The 16,896-nt window shown below is 37.9% G+C and overlaps 3 protein-coding genes across 3 annotated transcripts; 2 read left to right on the plus strand and 1 right to left on the minus strand.

The window, feature by feature from the left end:
* The first annotated feature begins 89 nt into the window (after positions 1–89).
* On the plus strand, positions 90–4,677 carry LOC124639521 (leucine-rich repeat-containing protein 47-like). The gene is made up of 6 exons (XM_047176935.1): positions 90–836; positions 1,215–1,643; positions 2,062–2,221; positions 2,530–2,632; positions 3,009–3,167; positions 3,327–4,677. The coding sequence occupies exons 1-6, from the start codon at positions 215–217 to the stop codon at positions 3,432–3,434; spliced, it is 1,581 nt and encodes a 526-aa protein (XP_047032891.1). The 5' UTR covers positions 90–214; the 3' UTR covers positions 3,435–4,677.
* Positions 4,678–5,270: 593 nt separating this feature from the next.
* Positions 5,271–7,805, plus strand: LOC124639508 (DNA repair and recombination protein RAD54-like). Its single transcript, XM_047176909.1, has one exon. It carries the CDS (start codon positions 5,387–5,389, stop codon positions 7,682–7,684), a length of 2,298 nt encoding a protein of 765 aa, XP_047032865.1. The 5' UTR covers positions 5,271–5,386; the 3' UTR covers positions 7,685–7,805.
* A 62-nt stretch (positions 7,806–7,867) lies between these two features.
* Positions 7,868–16,080, minus strand: LOC124639518 (protein adenylyltransferase SelO-like). The gene is made up of 12 exons (XM_047176931.1): positions 15,675–16,080; positions 15,144–15,307; positions 14,707–14,787; positions 13,851–14,014; positions 13,022–13,197; positions 12,529–12,628; positions 10,500–10,660; positions 10,140–10,261; positions 9,804–9,933; positions 9,132–9,255; positions 8,730–8,842; positions 7,868–8,288 (listed from the first exon to the last, which is right to left on the minus strand). Exons 1-12 carry the CDS (start codon positions 15,864–15,866, stop codon positions 8,166–8,168), a joined length of 1,650 nt encoding a protein of 549 aa, XP_047032887.1. The 5' UTR covers positions 15,867–16,080; the 3' UTR covers positions 7,868–8,165.
* Positions 16,081–16,896: the final 816 nt, after the last annotated feature.

Below are 16,896 nucleotides of genomic sequence, written 5' to 3' on the forward strand. Positions count from 1 at the left end.
TTTTCTATTTTTTTATTGGTAACTTAAAATCACAAAAAAGTGTCAATGAATGTCAATAATATGGTTGTCAGATTGACTTGACGTTTGACGTCATTTGATTTTTTTCATGTTTTCGGTTCGCAACCGTCGTGGCGCGCGTTTTTCTTATTAAATTTCAATTTGATACCACTTTAACAGAGTAGACTTATTATCTCCCTATAATTTATTTGCAAAAATGAATGCGTGGCCAGAAGTAACGACTGCAAAGTCGGAAAATCGTCATGAAATCAAATTGGCGGGTGCGGCTATTTCGAAACGAATTTCGGAAAGCGGTTTAGACAAAGGTATCTTTCAATTAACAAATATTAACCTACTAAATATCAGTGAAACATGTCTATCAGCGATACCAGACGATATAAGTCGTCTTGTGAACCTGCAATCCTTGCTGTTATTCGGTAATAAAATAACAGATTTCAATAAAAACATAACCTCTTTGAAGAAGTTGAAAGTGCTCGATTTATCAAGAAACCAGCTGAAGTGTATTCCAGAGTCTCTCAATGACATGAAAGAATTGACGAGTATCAATTTCAGTTCAAATGAAATAGAAGAAATGCCAAAATTCACAGATTTCCCACATTTGTTAACCATTGATGTGTCAAACAATAAATTGACCAGTTTCTTGGACTTGGAGAATGCTGTATTACTTCACTTGACTGATCTGAAAATCAAAGGCAATGCTATAGAGGTGTTGCCCAGCTACATTGTGCGTAGTCTGCCATCATTGAAGAATTTCGACATTGGAGATAATCAATTGAAGACTGTTCCTGGAGAGTTAGCCAACATGTCCAAGTTGAAAGGTAAGCTTATTATTTACCCTATGTAAATTAAGATAAAACATCATCATCATAGAAACATGTTTATTTTAGTTCAGGGAAATGATTCCACTATTATGTATGAATCATTTCAGTGGGATAAATAATCTGATGAAATTTTACACCAATTTCCTAAATATCACACAACAAGGAATCACTGTTATGCAAGTTGTGCAATAAACCTAGTTATTTAAATAAAACATACAGATTAAAAACCTGTCAACAGTACTAACTCTATAATAATGGGGACGAATTTTTTGACGCTTTTTAGTTGTTTGTTTTACTAGGATAGTTTTTGATTTTTATTGTAAATATGTATTGTAAATATCTATGTAAATAAATACACTCAATAAACATTTACAGAAATAAACCTCAAAGGAAACAAATTCACCGACAAAAGATTCATGAAGCTAGTTGACCAGTGTCGCACCAAACAAATAGTGGACTACATCCGTGACCACTGCCCCAAGTCAGACCAGACCCAGCCAGCTGGCAAGGGCAAGGCTAAGAAGGGCAAGAAGGAGGAACCAGCTCCGGAAGAAACCGAATGTGACCTTTGCCATTCTTTGAAGATTTTACATGTAGAAGATGATATACTCCGAGTTAAAATCATTGAGTCACAAGTAGCTGCCGTCCGTCCTTACATCCTGTGCTGCATCGTAACTGATCTCTGCTTTGATGAGACCAGCTTCAAGAAGTTCATACAGATGCAAACTAAACTCCATGACACGGTTTGCGATAAGAGGAATATTGCTACTATAGCTACACATGACTTGAGTAAGATTGCACCAGGTTAGTATATTTTAACTAAGCATTATGGCTGATTTACATTGAGTCAGTAACTGACGTCAGTCCACTGACAAGTCAGTGCTGACCCGGCACTGCCATCGTGTAAATTGATTTGAAGTCAGTACAGTACTACTGACGAAACACTGACACTACACTGACTTCGTGTAAATAGCACGCGTCAGTTTTCGGCGCCTACACTGACGTCAGTTACTGACTCAATGTAAATCAGCCTTTATGATGAATCATAATTTGGTATGCAATCTTTTCCTTCAATAAACAATCAAATATTTTTTAACTTTTTTAATATGCCTATAGTTTCTATGAAAAAAAGTATTCAATAACTATGTAAGTACTTTTACTAGCTTCTAACTAAATAGACAATCAAAATTGGGTTTGTTCTTCAAAATTGTTACTTTAACAGGTGACCTAGTATACACAGCGAAGCCTCCAGCCGCTCTGAAACTGACTCCCCTGTCGAGGCTAAGGCCATACTCCGGGGAACAGCTGTTCCAACAACTCACTGCTGAAGCTGAAGCATTGCGCAAGGAGAAGAAGAGGAATGTCTACTCGGGGATACACAAGTATGCACCATTAGTATTTAAAAATATTTGAATACTATTGGAAATTGATTTGGAAATCTTAGATCTCTTGTTTAAGATTTGAATATTCTTTCAAAACTTTATTGTAGCTGGAAAATAAGTCCAAGAACAGCATACAAATATGTTTCTGTTAAGGAATTGCCTCATTTTATGTTTTTAATTTATTAAGCATAAAACACGTTGTGTGTTTGATTTCTTACGGGAAACGAATTAGGAATCTCAGCTAATTTAAATACTCAATTAGATACCAAAGTGTCAGGAACATAACATGGTATGCATTATTGTTACAGATACTTGTACCTGTTAGAAGGCAAGCCCTTGTACCCATGTCTAGAGGACTCCAGTGGCAAGGTCATCAGCTTCCCACCCATCACTAACTCTGAGGATACCAAGGTATGACCCATCCATTTAGTAAAGGTTTTATTAGGTACAAGATTTCACCCATGACTGCATTCCAATAAGTTTCCGACCACAGGGTAGAAAGTAGCGTACTTCTACGTTTCCTCGACAAAACTTATCTCCATGCCAAGTTTCATCTCAATTGGTATATTTCTGAGCGAGTAGATTTAGAATTCGTTTCAGCAGGTTGCGTGGGTGGTAGACGGGTATGGACACATGCGCGAACTTGTTCACGGAATTAAGTTTCGGAACAACATCGAGTCTTACGATAACTATATGGCCGTTTTAGGGTGACAGCATAAAAAATTGAAATAACAAACAATCACACTGTCGCATTTATAATATTAACCATAATTACATTTTTACGCAGATGTCTCAAGACAGCAAGGCAATGTTGGTGGAGGTGACGTCCCACACTTCACTCGGTGCCTGCAAGTCTGTGATGAACAAGCTGCTTCAGGAGTGCCTGCTACTGGGGCTGGGCCCTGAGGAGCCCGGCTCCGCCTTCCACACCCTCACTGTGCAACAGGTAATATCGGAGAAACCATCATTAATGAATAGTAAATTGCTTAATAACATTAAACCAACGTCGGAAGTAGCCGCAAAATAATGGACTAGACAAGTGTATTCAATCGGCTTAAAAAACGGTTAAGAATTAAATTAACCCATATTTTTTTTTTTCTTTCAGGTGAAAGTTGTGGATCTAGAAGGAAACCTGAAGAATGTGTACCCTTCGCGAACTGACTGCGTGTACGAAGGCACCAATATTAAGGTTGTGCGGAACAACAAGAAGTAATCCGCTCATGTTGTCTATTTCCAAGAGGCAAGAGATATCGATGAAGATATGATGACATTGGCCCCAATATTGGATCCAACACTTTCTGAGTAGCTTTGAGAGTTAGCATAGCCCCAAATGTTGGTCGTGAACGCAGAAAGTTGGCGTCAATATTGGTATCCTCATTAAGAGATCACCCGAATTAATTTGGTACCAGTATAAAGTAGCGATATAAAAGAAAATTGCAAAATTTGACAACGGGTTCAAATAAAGATCTGTCCCAAAAAATATATTCTCTAATTAATACATAACTTGTGCCTAAGAAATCAATTCATTCTCCATAGTACATAATAACGTAACACTATAATATATTGCCCACCACATTAAAAAATTGTATTGTTTAATGACATTATAGCCATAATTTAACCAATTAATGCACAAAATACATTTAATATTGTCTGTCTAAGCTGATGTTGATAAAAATTGTCTATGTATTCATAAGGTTGCGTCCACATCTGACGAATGTGCCGCGAATGCGCGGCTTGCGAACTGAGTGCGTGCAGTCACGGCAATTGTATTGTGAAAGGCTCGAACAAAAATGCACGCCCGCAGCTCGCGAATTGCGCATTCGCCAGATGTGAACACACCCTAATACCGAAGTTGCTAAGGCTACATATTCTCGTTCTTTTGCTAATGTATGCTGTCTTCTATCTGTCTTGTGATCTTAGTTGAATTGTGGTGCGACAGTAACAGGTAAGCATATAGCAAAAGAACATTGTAAGTATTTTGATCACACTATATCCCTCCCAAGATTGACGACAGTCTAAAATAAATATTTGATTACTTATTTTGCCATGTTCATTTCATATAAAAATTATTACTTTGATGAGAATTTTAGTTGATTAATTTTGAATAATTATTTTTGGAATTGTATACCTGTCATTTAATTTAATGTGTTGCTTTGTGTGTTTAAAATTATTTAGAAACTTTTTGTAACTAAACCTTAGCGTACTTTAATACCAATTCACGTGTAAAACATTGGTATAAAGCATAAAATGTTTTGTAAAACTTATTATCGCAGGTCCTCTCTATGTTTCGGACTCAAAAACCAGCTGATGTACGCTTTAAATAAGTTTAAAATTTGTCTGTGATGAATCATGCTAGTAAAGTACTGATGTGACACATCAATACCGATTGTAACTTAAAAAGTAAGAGAAAGTTTTTGTTAAATGTTTTCTTTTTAAAATAAGTATTTTTGTATCCATCATTTTGTTTCATTTTCATTAAGCCTATTCCCTGAATGAACCCTGAAAACACAAATTATCTTGCAAGAAACCACATTCAAAGCAGTAGACGACCCACTGACCAGTTTCTGTATTAGTTAAAGATTAATTTTTATTTACTAAAATATTGCAGTCTTGGTAATGTATATTTACAAGAGCCAAGTGAAAAACATTTTATATTTTAGAGGATTTCGATCGACCACAGTTGATAAGCACTTCTTCGACTTCAGTAGGTAGTATTCCATTTATTTTTTGGCAATCACTACTAGACAAAGTGCCAAATTCAATGCATATTCCTTATATATCTTACAGCCATTCCATTATGTAGCCATTGAATACAAATTATAGTATCGGATCTCATGACGACCACGTGCGAACAATTTTAGTTTTAACCGACTTCAAAAAGGAGGTTCTCAGTTTGAGCAGCATGTATGTTGGGCCCGATAATCTCAATTTTGGCTGAACCGTTTTTGTAAAACAGATTTTTACTTCGGCAAGCTCCTAAAGCAAAAAGCGTGAAGATCAGCGCAAATTTTTATTTCATGGGCAACACCGAAAATTTTAAAAGTCAATGTCAGAAATCAACCAAGAAAATTCTGTGTTTTCAAAAACAAGTTCAAACAGGTGTGTGCCTTGTTTCAGTGTTTCAATTCATTTTCAAACTTTCAAATGGCCTAATGAAACAGTAAAATGCGGCGGAGCCAAGCGCCGAGCCAGATTGGCTCGAACAACACCGTCTTTAAGAGCCCTCTACTAGAGTCGAAACGAAATAAACGGCGGGAATGCACCAAGATACCTCTCACTCAGAAATCAGCTTCACAAGCCCTATCTGCTTCTGAACACGAGCAATTAATCAGACAGATACTCAACAAGCCTTTCAAGGTTCCCATACCTAACTATGTATCCTCATTCTGTGGTAAAAGTTTGGGTCTAAAGCGCACTCAGGTTAGGCGCGCTCTGCACGACCCAGATGAACCAAATGCATTGGTATTGTACCGGCCGCCTTACATTCCCGAACATGAGAAGATGAAAATGAGTCCAAATGACATTAAAGTGGCTGTTGTTGTTGACCCAGTGCTCGGGAACATCTTACGTCCTCACCAGAGAGAAGGCGTCCAGTTCATGTACGACTGCGTCACTGGGAAACAGATAGAGAACGCTTATGGCTGTATCATGGCAGATGAAATGGGTTTGGGAAAGACTTTACAATGTATTACTCTACTGTGGACACTCTTGAGGCAAGGACCTGATTGTAAGCCTACAATTTGCAAAGCAATCATTGTCTGCCCTAGCAGCTTAGTGAAGAACTGGTACAATGAGATACACAAGTGGTTGGGACAGAGGATCAATGCTTTGCCAATGGATGGAGGATCTAAAGCCGACATTACTTTGAAACTACAGCAGTTCATGAACACATACAGTACAACTCGGGTAGCCACCCCAGTTCTAATCATATCATATGAAACATTCAGAATTTACTCCAATATTCTACACTCATCTGAAGTTGGATTAGTCTTATGTGATGAAGGACATAGACTGAAAAACTCTGAGAACCAGACATATCAAGCACTAATGGGTCTAAAGGCTAGAAGAAGAATTTTGATATCTGGGACTCCAATCCAGAATGATTTGACAGAATACTTCAGTTTAGTTCATTTTGTAAATGAAGGCATCTTAGGAACAGCACATGAATTCAAGAAAAGATACGAGAATCCAATTCTTAGAGGTCAAGATGCATTAGCCACTCCCTCTGAGAGAGAAAAGGCTCAGGAATGTCTGTCAACTTTAACATCAATTGTAAATAAATGTATGATCCGCAGAACTAGCAGCTTGCTCACTAAATACTTACCTGTTAAGTTTGAACAAGTCATATGTGTAAAGATGACTCCCCTTCAAACAGAGTTGTATAAGAACTTTATCAATTCTGATGCCATCCGCAATAAGTTCAGTGGGTCTGGTGAAAAGGGCAACACACTAAGTGCTCTGTCAAGCATAACTACTCTTAAGAAACTCTGTAACCACCCTGATTTAGTTTATGATAAAATAATAGAAAGATCAGAAGGTTTTGAGAAGGCTATGAGTCTCCTACCAAGCAATTACGATACTAAAGATGTAAAACCAGAATTATCAGGAAAACTCATGATCCTTGACTGTATATTAGCCAATTTGAAGACAAACACTGATGATAAAATTGTGCTTGTTTCAAATTACACACAAACATTAGATTTGTTTGAAAAATTGTGTAGGAAAAGATCTTACCTTTATGTAAGACTTGATGGCTCAATGACAATCAAGAAGCGAGCTAAAGTAGTTGAGAGTTTCAATAACAAGGAAAATAAAGAATGGATATTCATGCTCAGCTCTAAGGCTGGTGGTTGTGGACTGAATCTCATTGGAGCAAACAGACTTATCATGTTTGACCCTGACTGGAACCCTGCTAATGATGACCAAGCCATGGCGCGAGTGTGGCGAGATGGACAGAAGAAACCATGCTACATCTACAGGCTATTAGCTACAGGAACTATAGAAGAGAAAATATTCCAAAGACAAGCACACAAGAAGGCCCTCAGTGACACAGTTGTTGATCAGAACGAGGAGTCTCTGAGGCACTTCACTTCAGAAGATTTAAAAGATCTGTTTAGATTAGAAGAGAACACGTTGTCAGATACGCACAGCAAGTTCAAATGCAAGAGATGTGTGAACAACATCCAAGTGACAATACCTCCAGAGAATTCTGACTGCACATCTGACCTCTCTAACTGGTACCACTGTGCAGACAAGAAGAATTTGGCAGATTTAGTTCTGAAACAGTGCTGGGATTTGGCAAAGAGTATTTCTTTTGTGTTCCACCATAGATCTGCCCAAACTGAGGCTCCAAAGGCTATTGAAGAGGAGAAGGAAAATATTCCGGACACCAAAAGAAGGAAGGTAGACATTGATGAAGATTATTCAGAACCTGATGATAGTGCTGATGAAGATTATGAGTGAATATTTAATGCTGGCCGTTTTTATACCAGAAGGAAAATTATGTTGATTGTAAATAGTTATTATTTTAGTTTAAACACCTACATTATGGAAAATATATTTTAATTACCAGTGTTTTTTGTAATTTGCTTTTCATTTTATTCTTGTTCTTGAACATACCGTCTTTGGGGTTAAATAAAATAAGTATTATAACAGCATAGTATATTAAGCTTATATTTATAAAAAAATATAAATTACATTTATGTAGAATAACAACTTAATTAGAATACCTCCACTTTCATAATATATGTTTTTATCCTATCTCAATAAGCTACACTGGACCAAAAAAATATAATTAACAGATTTACAGAGGCAAGTCACATATGTATATAACATATCTACAGAGTTTTGATATCACTTTATTATCATTTCAACTTAAATTCTAATTTACAAGCATTGTTTTACAACATTTCAATATTTGCGTTTTGAGCTTAAATATAATTAATTAACTGGAACAGCTAAGCTTGAGTCCATAAGACCAGCTCGGCGGTTGTGCAGAGTAGCCTCTCTTTTCAGCTTCTTCATTTATTTCAAAAGGATTTTGGAAGAGTTTCAGCAGGAATCGGACCTGAAACAGTAGTTTTTGTTAAAAAATAAGGTGTTCATATTGTTTCCGTTTAAAGAGATACATTCTCGCCAAACTTTTAGGGTCAATTCCCACTGAAAGAGCAGCGGCCGGCAGCGGCCGTAAGAGCACGGAAAATGTAAGAGCGCGGCGCGGTGCGGCGCCGCGCGGCCCGCCGCGCTCGCGCTCAATCCCTTGCAATTACGGCCGCTGCCGGCCGCTGCCGGCCGCTGCTCTTTCAGTGGGAATTGACCCTTAGTCCTCACGAAATATTGCGCGAGTCGCTGTGCAGAAAGTTTTAGGTCCTTGCGAGTACTTGTGCTCGGAATCTACTGACGAACCGCCATTGAGTTTTGTAAGAGCTGCAGGTACAGCTTAGTAAAACTTCGTACCACTAATCTACAATGTACAAATGTTGATTTTGATTAGTTGTGTGAACATTACCTTCTCAAAGTAATTGTTCTCAGCATCTTTGATGGCCTCTTCCAATATCCAGTTTCTGGGCACATACACTGGGTTCACTCTCACCATGCGCTCACGTCGCTCTTCTTCACTTACTGTAATTATAAACAAAGAATAATTCAGTAGTTCCCACTTCGAGTAAATCTTGTGATGAAATATTTTGGGAAAATATAGGGGGCTAAATAAACTGGCTTATCAGATCGCATATATATACGAGGTCGCTGCCAGGAGTTACACCGGCGCCACGTGAGAACTACCTCGCGCACCTCGATAGAAAGTGCGCTAAAGGGTTTCTCAATAATGATTTTTTTCCATTCGGATCATATAAACTTATTCAGGCAAATAAAAATCTTCAGCTTTAAAATAATTAGTATAGATTTTTACCGTCCTCTTTCTTCAGCCTTTCTTGGTAAGCTTGCACCCATTTCTTCCAAGTTCGTTCATCACTCAACTTGTTCAGGGACCATTTTGTCTCTAGCACTGATTTGTCCAACTGCTCGGGTTCTACCTAACAAAAATATTATTTTTCGTTTTAGTGTTATACTACATGTTACTCACTTAAAAAAAAAAACAATTCATTAGTAAAATGTTTACTATAGACTTTATGTAGGTGGAATAAAGTCCAAAGAACAATGTCAGGTTTCGGCCCAATCAACTTTTAAAACTAAATTCTCACAGACACAAAGTTCTTTACTACAACAATTTAAATATAAAATACTAACTTCTTATAAAATATTTAATTGTTATCTAAAACTATTCAATTACTGTATATTTTTTGTTTAATTTACTCTGTAAAAATAAATAACCTCCAATTTACAATGTCTGAATAATGTGGTTTTGATAAGTTCAATGCAAAAGTGGAAAACATAGAAAAGCTTCTGACATTAAACTACACAAAAAACTGTAAGAATTTTCACTGTACATGAAATATTTTTATTGAGCCTAAGTTACTATGGAGGTCTGACATTGTTCTCGAAAGCAAACTGCTCTTACTATCATGATTTTAATAATACATGCATGACGTGATATATTTGATTAAATAATAGAGTAAAATACCTCAGCAAGTTGTCTGAACGTAGCTGTAAAGTCCGCCATTTTCGACTGCATCACTGTAAACAAATCTTCCACCAGTTTGTGGTCGCCATCTTGGATTTCTTTGAGACCTAGTTTTAGCAGATATGTTTTCCTAGAAATAGAAATTAATATTAGGGGACTTGAAAACATTTGATTTAACACGTCTTACTATGAGATATTGAGTTGTTGGTCAGATAGGCAGTCGGTCGAAGTATAATGCTGGTACTCAACTGCTGATAGTTGGGAAAAGGCTAGGCAAATGATGTTGATGCAATAATATGATTTCTAACCATAATTTTTTCACCACATTATACTTACAATACTTTAGTTTTGACATAGTCATCTAGAGTGGCATGTATATCTTTGATCTCTTGCTTCTGTACGTCAGATAATATTGGCTCCATAGCTTCAGCTAGCTTGCCCAAATTCCACACTAGAATCTGCAAAGTTTATAAATATCACAACTAAAGAAAAGGAGATAAAGAGGTTTTACTTATACATACATATTCACCATTCTAATCTATACCTTAACGTGTTATATATAAGGCACAATATTGATTACACAAAATAAAACTCCATAACTCATTTTGAACATTCATAACTATACTTTATGCCTAACTTTTAAAGGCATAGATTACATTAAAATTGTAATTAACTAAGTAATGTATTCAAACAAACCTCTGGTTGTTTGTTGTACGCATAACGGCCCATATCGTCCGAAGTGTTAGGCACATAGTGCTCGTAGAAGTGGTCTATAAACCCATATGGGCCATAGTCTATGGTCAGGCCTAACAGGCTTACATTGTCTGTGTTTAGCACGCCGTGAACGAAGCCGAGACCTGGAAAAAATCAAGGGTTTTATACTTATTTATACAAGGGTGTTAAACTGCCTAAGAAACAATTCTCTTTTTTGGTGTAGTTGTTAGAAAAGGGGAGGATAAAAAATACTCGTCTGGGGTACCTAAGCATGGGCGTAGCCACACTGGGGCAAGCTGGGGCACTTGCCCCACCCTGGGCCCTGGCTCTGACCTATAAGGTGTCTGATTAAACATTTTTTTTTTTTACTAACTCTAACTAACAATATCAACAATCATAATTCAACAATCACAATCCTAAATTAAACCGACTTCCAAAAACACTAGAAAGCAAAAAAAAAAAAAAAAACTAATTTTAGGTACATCGGCCTAGACGTCGGTGTCTAATGGATGTTACTAAGTTAATTTTGCCACCGACTTCTAGGCCGATGCACCTAAAATTAGTTTGTTTTTTTTTTTTGCTTTCTAGTGTTTTTGGAAGTCGGTTTATTTTTTTTGTAAAAAAGTTTTTATTTACAGCTTTTCAGTGATACGAATAGTTGTCACTATCCATATAAGAGGGAAGTTCTCATCAATACAAAGAATATAAGCCCAAATACGAGGTATTTTACATATTCAGTTGTCGAGTTCCCTCAACCCTCTCTGGTCTCCATCATCAGGTCAGCTCCAAACCTTCACTGCTGAATAGTGCTTTCAGGCATACACCTGAGTGTCAAGTTTTTACCCTATGTATCCCTACAACTTTCGAAGGTTGCCCTCGATTTCTCAAGGTTTCCATCATCAGATCCTGACCTGATGACTATGGGACCAACTGGCAGCCATTCCACGTCGAACAAAAAAAGAATCACGTAAATCGGTCTATAAACCTCGGAGTAATCGATGTACATACATAGAAAAAAAAAAAACATACCGGCCGAATTGAGAACCTCCTCCTTTTTGGGAAGTCGGTTAAAGAATAGTTGCTATCGAGCTGAGCCGTCCATCTAATCCAAAAAATAATGCATTGAAGGAGATGGAACTGGTAAATGTGATCAAAATTTCGGAAATGCAATTTTATCCTAGTGTAAAAACCGCGCTCGCTATTTTGCTTGCCCAGCCATGTACGACCTGTACAATAGAACGATCGTTTAGCACAGTGGTTCTTAACCGGTGGTCCGCGGACCACTGGTGGTCCCTGTAGGCATTCCGCCGAATGGTCCGCGAAGCTTAGCTGCGCGAAGTTGCTATACGTTATCTAACTTTATTTTTATCGACTTATCTATGCGAGCGAGGGGGTTTTCGTATGGACGTAAATCGGGTGTGTCGTATCTAGTCCCCCCATTCATGAAAATGTATATTTGGGCGACATTTTACATAGTTTTTGGTTTTGAGTCTTAAAAATAATTAAAATTTCGCGCTCGCTTCGCTCGCGTATTCAAAATCTATATTTTTTTTTGCATTTGTCAACAAACAAAAAGTTAAGTACCTTTGGCCTAAATTTTACGTAATATTTGGTATAAGTCCGATACAAATTTCTCGCTCGCTTCGCTCGCGTATTCAGAAACTATATGCCCATATTTTTGCATTTGTCTAAAAACCAAAAGTTAAGTACGTTTGGGCAAAATTTTGCGTAATATTTGGTTTAAGTCCGATAAAAATTTCGCGCTCGCTTCGCTCGCGTATTCAGAAACTATATGCCCTTACTTTTGGCTTTTGTCCTGTGTGTGATTGTTTATTTTCTGTACCTGAAAATATAAACCTCTCAAATTAAGAGATTAACGGCTCAAGATACAAAAAATAGGAAGCCCCCGCCCTCCCCCGGGGATAGGTTGACTGCTGCCCCACCCTGAGCCCAAAGCTGGCTAGGCCCATGGGTACCTATATCACTAGAGCAGGCTCTGAAAGGACCATACCTTGCCATGTCGCCACCATGTCAAGATTCTTGTGAGCAACTTCCGAATACCATTTCACATATTTATCTTCTTCAGAACTTGCAACTTCAGGAAAATGATTCTGTAAATAACAAGACTTAATTAGACATTAAGTTTTACAGCTTTCATTTGACTTATTCTATACGAATTATTTGACCCGCCCGCCCTAGAAACCACCTTCCGTACCCAGCTAGAATATGAATATGTACCTAAGTTATAGCTTCCGAACAGTACAGATTTTTCTTCGCATTGTGCAGTCGGGTAAAAAGAAGTGATTCATAGTTACGCATAAAGGCGCACGGGATTTAAATTTGGTATTTTTGATAAAAAGTACCTCGTACCTCAATAATAAAACCAGCTAACAACTTGACTGTATGGGGCTCCTTTGCTCCTGCCGCGACCGGCCGCTGTATGTCTTGTCGCGCCAGACCTTGTTATCATCACTAACCAGGAAGAAATACTAAAAGGAACATACCTCAATAATAAAATCAGCTAACAGTTTCAGGGTATGTGGCTCCTTCCTCTTAAGCAGTATTTCTAGCGAGCCGATGCGGTACCAAGCGTTTGCGAGCCGCATGACGGTAGCGGCGCGTTCCTGCCGCGACCGACCGCTGTACGTCTTGTCGCGCCATACCTTGTGATCGTCGCTTACTGGGGAAATGAATAAATTTAGGCCCGGTTACACTGGTTCGGTAACCAGTTGGTTAGTTATCTGATAGTTTATGCTATCTGCCCGATAAATGCTGCTTATAATTTCCGCCAGATATTGCAAACCGAAGTAGCTAATCACATAAGTTCCTAAAAAGAAAAGGGTCGGGACATGATGTCAGATAAGTTCCTGATAGATTAAGATACTTTATGAGTAACCACTGTAACCAGTGGAACTGACCATAAGGAAATTAGAATTTTCTCATATGGTTTGGTTACTCGTTATTTTGGCGTACCTTGTTTCCTAACCAATTTGAACAAAATAATCTTTTGACCTTATAGAAATAAAGGTAGCCTTCATACACAGGAGTCTGTAGAGGTCAGCCAACTGTTAACGGCTTTCAAAAGTCACATGTATAAGTTAAATCTAAATCTATATTAATATTATAAAGTTGAAGAGTTTGTTTGTTTGTTTGTTTGAACACGCTAATCTCAGGAACTACTGGTCCGATTTAAAAATTTCTCTCAGTGTTAGATAGCCCATTTATCGAGGAAGGCTATAGGCTACTTTTTATCCCGGTACGGGAAGTAGTTCCCACGGGATGCGGGTGAAACCGCTGGCAGAAGCTAGTCAAGAATAAACCAAGCAGCCTTACCCACCAAAGCAGCAGCCCTAGTGGTCGGCACGCCGAGGTAATGGCAGGCCTCCGACGCGATCATCTCTCGGATGGACGAGCGCAGCACCGCGCGACCATCACCGAACCGGGAGTACGGCGTCTCACCAGAACCTTTCAGTTGCGGCTGCCAGGATTCACCTTTGCTGAAAATAAATCAATGTTATGTCATCTAATGGGTTGTACAAAAACAACATCATCAATATTTTAAAACAACTTAAGGGTAGTATCAAGTCGAGTACCAAGGTAATCGACATAGCAAACCGAATCAGCAAGCTGAAGTGGCAGTGGGCTGGCCATATTAGCCGAAGAACCGATTGTACCGTTGGGGTAAACGAGTTCTAGAATGGAGACCACGCCTCGGCAAACGTAGTGTAGGACGTCCTCAGGCACGGTGGAGTGATGACTTGCGCAAGACGGCTGGCAGGAGCTGGATGCGAGAAGCTCAAAATCGATCTCAGTGGCGTGCAATTGGAGAGGCCTATGTCCAGCAGTGGACTGCGATAGGCTGATGATAATGATGATGATGAAGGGTTGTATTTATACCGTGAGGGTAGTATTATACCAAATGCAAGGACCAAATAAAGTGGTCAAATATAGCCTGTTGGCTCAGGTTGGTCTTGTCCTGTCCTGTCCAATATTGGTAAGCAAGAATTGGTTTTTCTCAACAGTAACTTTGCAGGTGTTTTTATGTGGTGTCAAATTCTAGGAGTACTCCTTAAGCATCCCATTCCCATATACCTTCTCCACTAACAGAGATATACAAGCATCCTAGTGGGGACTTGGTAGCCTTTGCCACAGACTATATAAGGACATAATATGTATAAATAATAAATACCTGTTAACATATTCCCCTAGAATGTGAGCTCTGCCATCACCAAGTTGATCTGCCCAGAATCCAAACTGATAACCTCCATATCTAGTTAGTACAAATAACCATTCAATGCTTTTTTATTATCTCTCATTTTGCATTTTGAAGGGCAAATTTTATAGCTTGTTGACAAATATTATTGTTTTTTGGAAATGATAAGTAGGTCTTATAGAAATATACAATTCAGGGGATGTGAAAAAAAACTGGCATACATCACTAACTGGCATATTCCCTTCTTCATTATATCTATAATAATAGCGCTGAATTAAAATCTTTTGTTCTTAACAAAATATTAGTATAAACTCTTAACTAATATATGAAGAGGAGGAGGGAGAAAATTTTGTTTGTTTTTACCCTAAACGTGGACTACTGAAATTATATAAGAAAACACTTTTCAACCCTACCTATGTGAAACTGTCAACCCTCCTTCAGGCAGGTAGGCACCAGCCACAAAGTTGATGAACTCCTCGGTATCAGCCACTGAAGGGTCCAAGTCTAACAGATCTATGAGGGCAGGGTCTGATGCACACACTAGATGTAGCTTGCCTGTTAAAGGCTCTGTGGGTACCTGGAAATGGTATTACAATAGGAAAAGTAGTCTCTTACAGTATACAGATAAATAACGGGACTTGTTAAGTCAACAATTTTCATGATACTTTTTTATAGTAATTGGGCATATGTTTTTTAATAGTTTGTTTTGGCTGTGTTGTTTACAGACTGTATATACCTTACCAGATTTGGAACATGACTCCATAAGTAGGGTAACCCTAAGATCTATGTCTAAGGCTTTACGTGATCATAGCTTTTTTTTGCATATACTAGCAAAGAAAGAAACTCAAAAGTAAGCAAGTCAGGACTTTGCCTCCAACATTATTAAACATACAGCTGATTAAATATGTCGCAATAACTTCATAACAAGATAACATTATTGTTACCTTAGAAAACACAGCATCTTTCACAGCCATCGGCACATTGTATTCCGGATTCTCATCAATAGGCAATGCAGCATAGTTAGGAGGATCACGGAACTTCCACTCTTTGAAATTAGTGACTGGTTTCATTTTGCCTATCACACTATGTTTCCGCTCGTTCATAAGTGCCGCTAGCACGCAAAAAGCTCTCTTCATCGAGTTTCTTATAGACAGACACTAAGTTTTAAGTTAGGTAATTACCAGATTCTCCAAGCTCGAAATTACAATCTCAGTTTGTTATTGAGATTTTAGCAAGTGATATATTGTATTATTTGAATGGAATAATGAACTTTATTCCAAAGAAATAAGGAATACTTTTCAGTTTGATAATATTGCAAATACAAAACTGAGAAACGACGTAGGATGAGCTGTCAAATGCAATGCCAGTCATCGTGACAGTTACAAATACGATCAGAAATGATGTCTGATGTTGGATGTTGGATGTTATATAGTGGCAGGGTAGACGGTATAAGTATTTTGCAATAAAAAAATATAATTCGCTAAAAATAAATGCGCAATTTTCCATATTAATTCTACACGGTCAATAATTTTCTCCCTTCGTAATACTTCACAATTTAATTGATCGGCTAGGGTCTATAGAGAGTGGATCAATGCTCAGAAAGGACTTTAAAGGACGAAAATGTAGGTATCTATAGTTCGGCCATTCAGAGAATGCGTTCCTGACACGTCGCGATTGAACTGACGACGTAACTACATTCATTGATTATTGATATAATAATGTTGTTTTAATGCTCCTCAATTGTTAAAACGGTAAACAACCAGCAAAAATATTTTTATCGTAACTGCAACGCCATTGCAAAGTTACGTCGTCAGTTCAATCGCGACGTGTCAGGAACGCATTCTCTGAATGGCCGAACTATAGTCTCTAGGCTGGTATGTTCTCCCTTATGCGTTCTATATGTATAGTCCCTTATGCACTCCCTTATGGTACTCCCCCTATTAACTCCCTTAAGTAAGTATTCCCCCTATGCTTTCCCTTATGTATTAAGTACTAGGTACCCCTATAATCACTCGTGATAAAAAAAAAAACAAAACACAAATGGATAGGTACTCGAAACAACAAACATCATTAGGTACAAATTATCAGATAAAGAAAGCTTTGAAGCTTTGATAAGCTTGTTACTAGACCAAACCCGAGTAGATAGAATTTCTAATTTCTAATAAA

The sequence above is a fragment of the Helicoverpa zea genome, chromosome 19, assembly GCF_022581195.2.
Source record: "Helicoverpa zea isolate HzStark_Cry1AcR chromosome 19, ilHelZeax1.1, whole genome shotgun sequence".
Lineage (NCBI taxonomy): Eukaryota > Metazoa > Arthropoda > Insecta > Lepidoptera > Noctuidae > Helicoverpa > Helicoverpa zea.

Bases quoted from the DNA above. Each gene is read 5' to 3' on its own strand.
- LOC124639521 (XM_047176935.1), top strand. From the start codon at position 215: ATGAATGCGTGGCCAGAAGTAACGACTGCAAAGTCGGAAAATCGTCAT. The intron at 837-1,214 runs GTAAGCTTATTA...AAACATTTACAG, and splicing joins CAACATGTCCAAGTTGAAAG to AAATAAACCTCAAAGGAAAC. The intron at 2,222-2,529 runs GTATGCACCATT...TTATTGTTACAG, and splicing joins GTCTACTCGGGGATACACAA to ATACTTGTACCTGTTAGAAG.
- LOC124639518 (XM_047176931.1), bottom strand. From the start codon at position 15,866: ATGAAGAGAGCTTTTTGCGTGCTAGCGGCACTTATGAACGAGCGGAAA. The intron at 13,198-13,850 runs GTAAGGCTGCTT...TCATTTCCCCAG, and splicing joins TAGGGCTGCTGCTTTGGTGG to TAAGCGACGATCACAAGGTA. The intron at 8,289-8,729 runs GTAATGTTCACA...CTACTGTTTCAG, and splicing joins AGAACAATTACTTTGAGAAG to GTCCGATTCCTGCTGAAACT.
- LOC124639508 (XM_047176909.1), top strand. From the start codon at position 5,387: ATGCGGCGGAGCCAAGCGCCGAGCCAGATTGGCTCGAACAACACCGTC.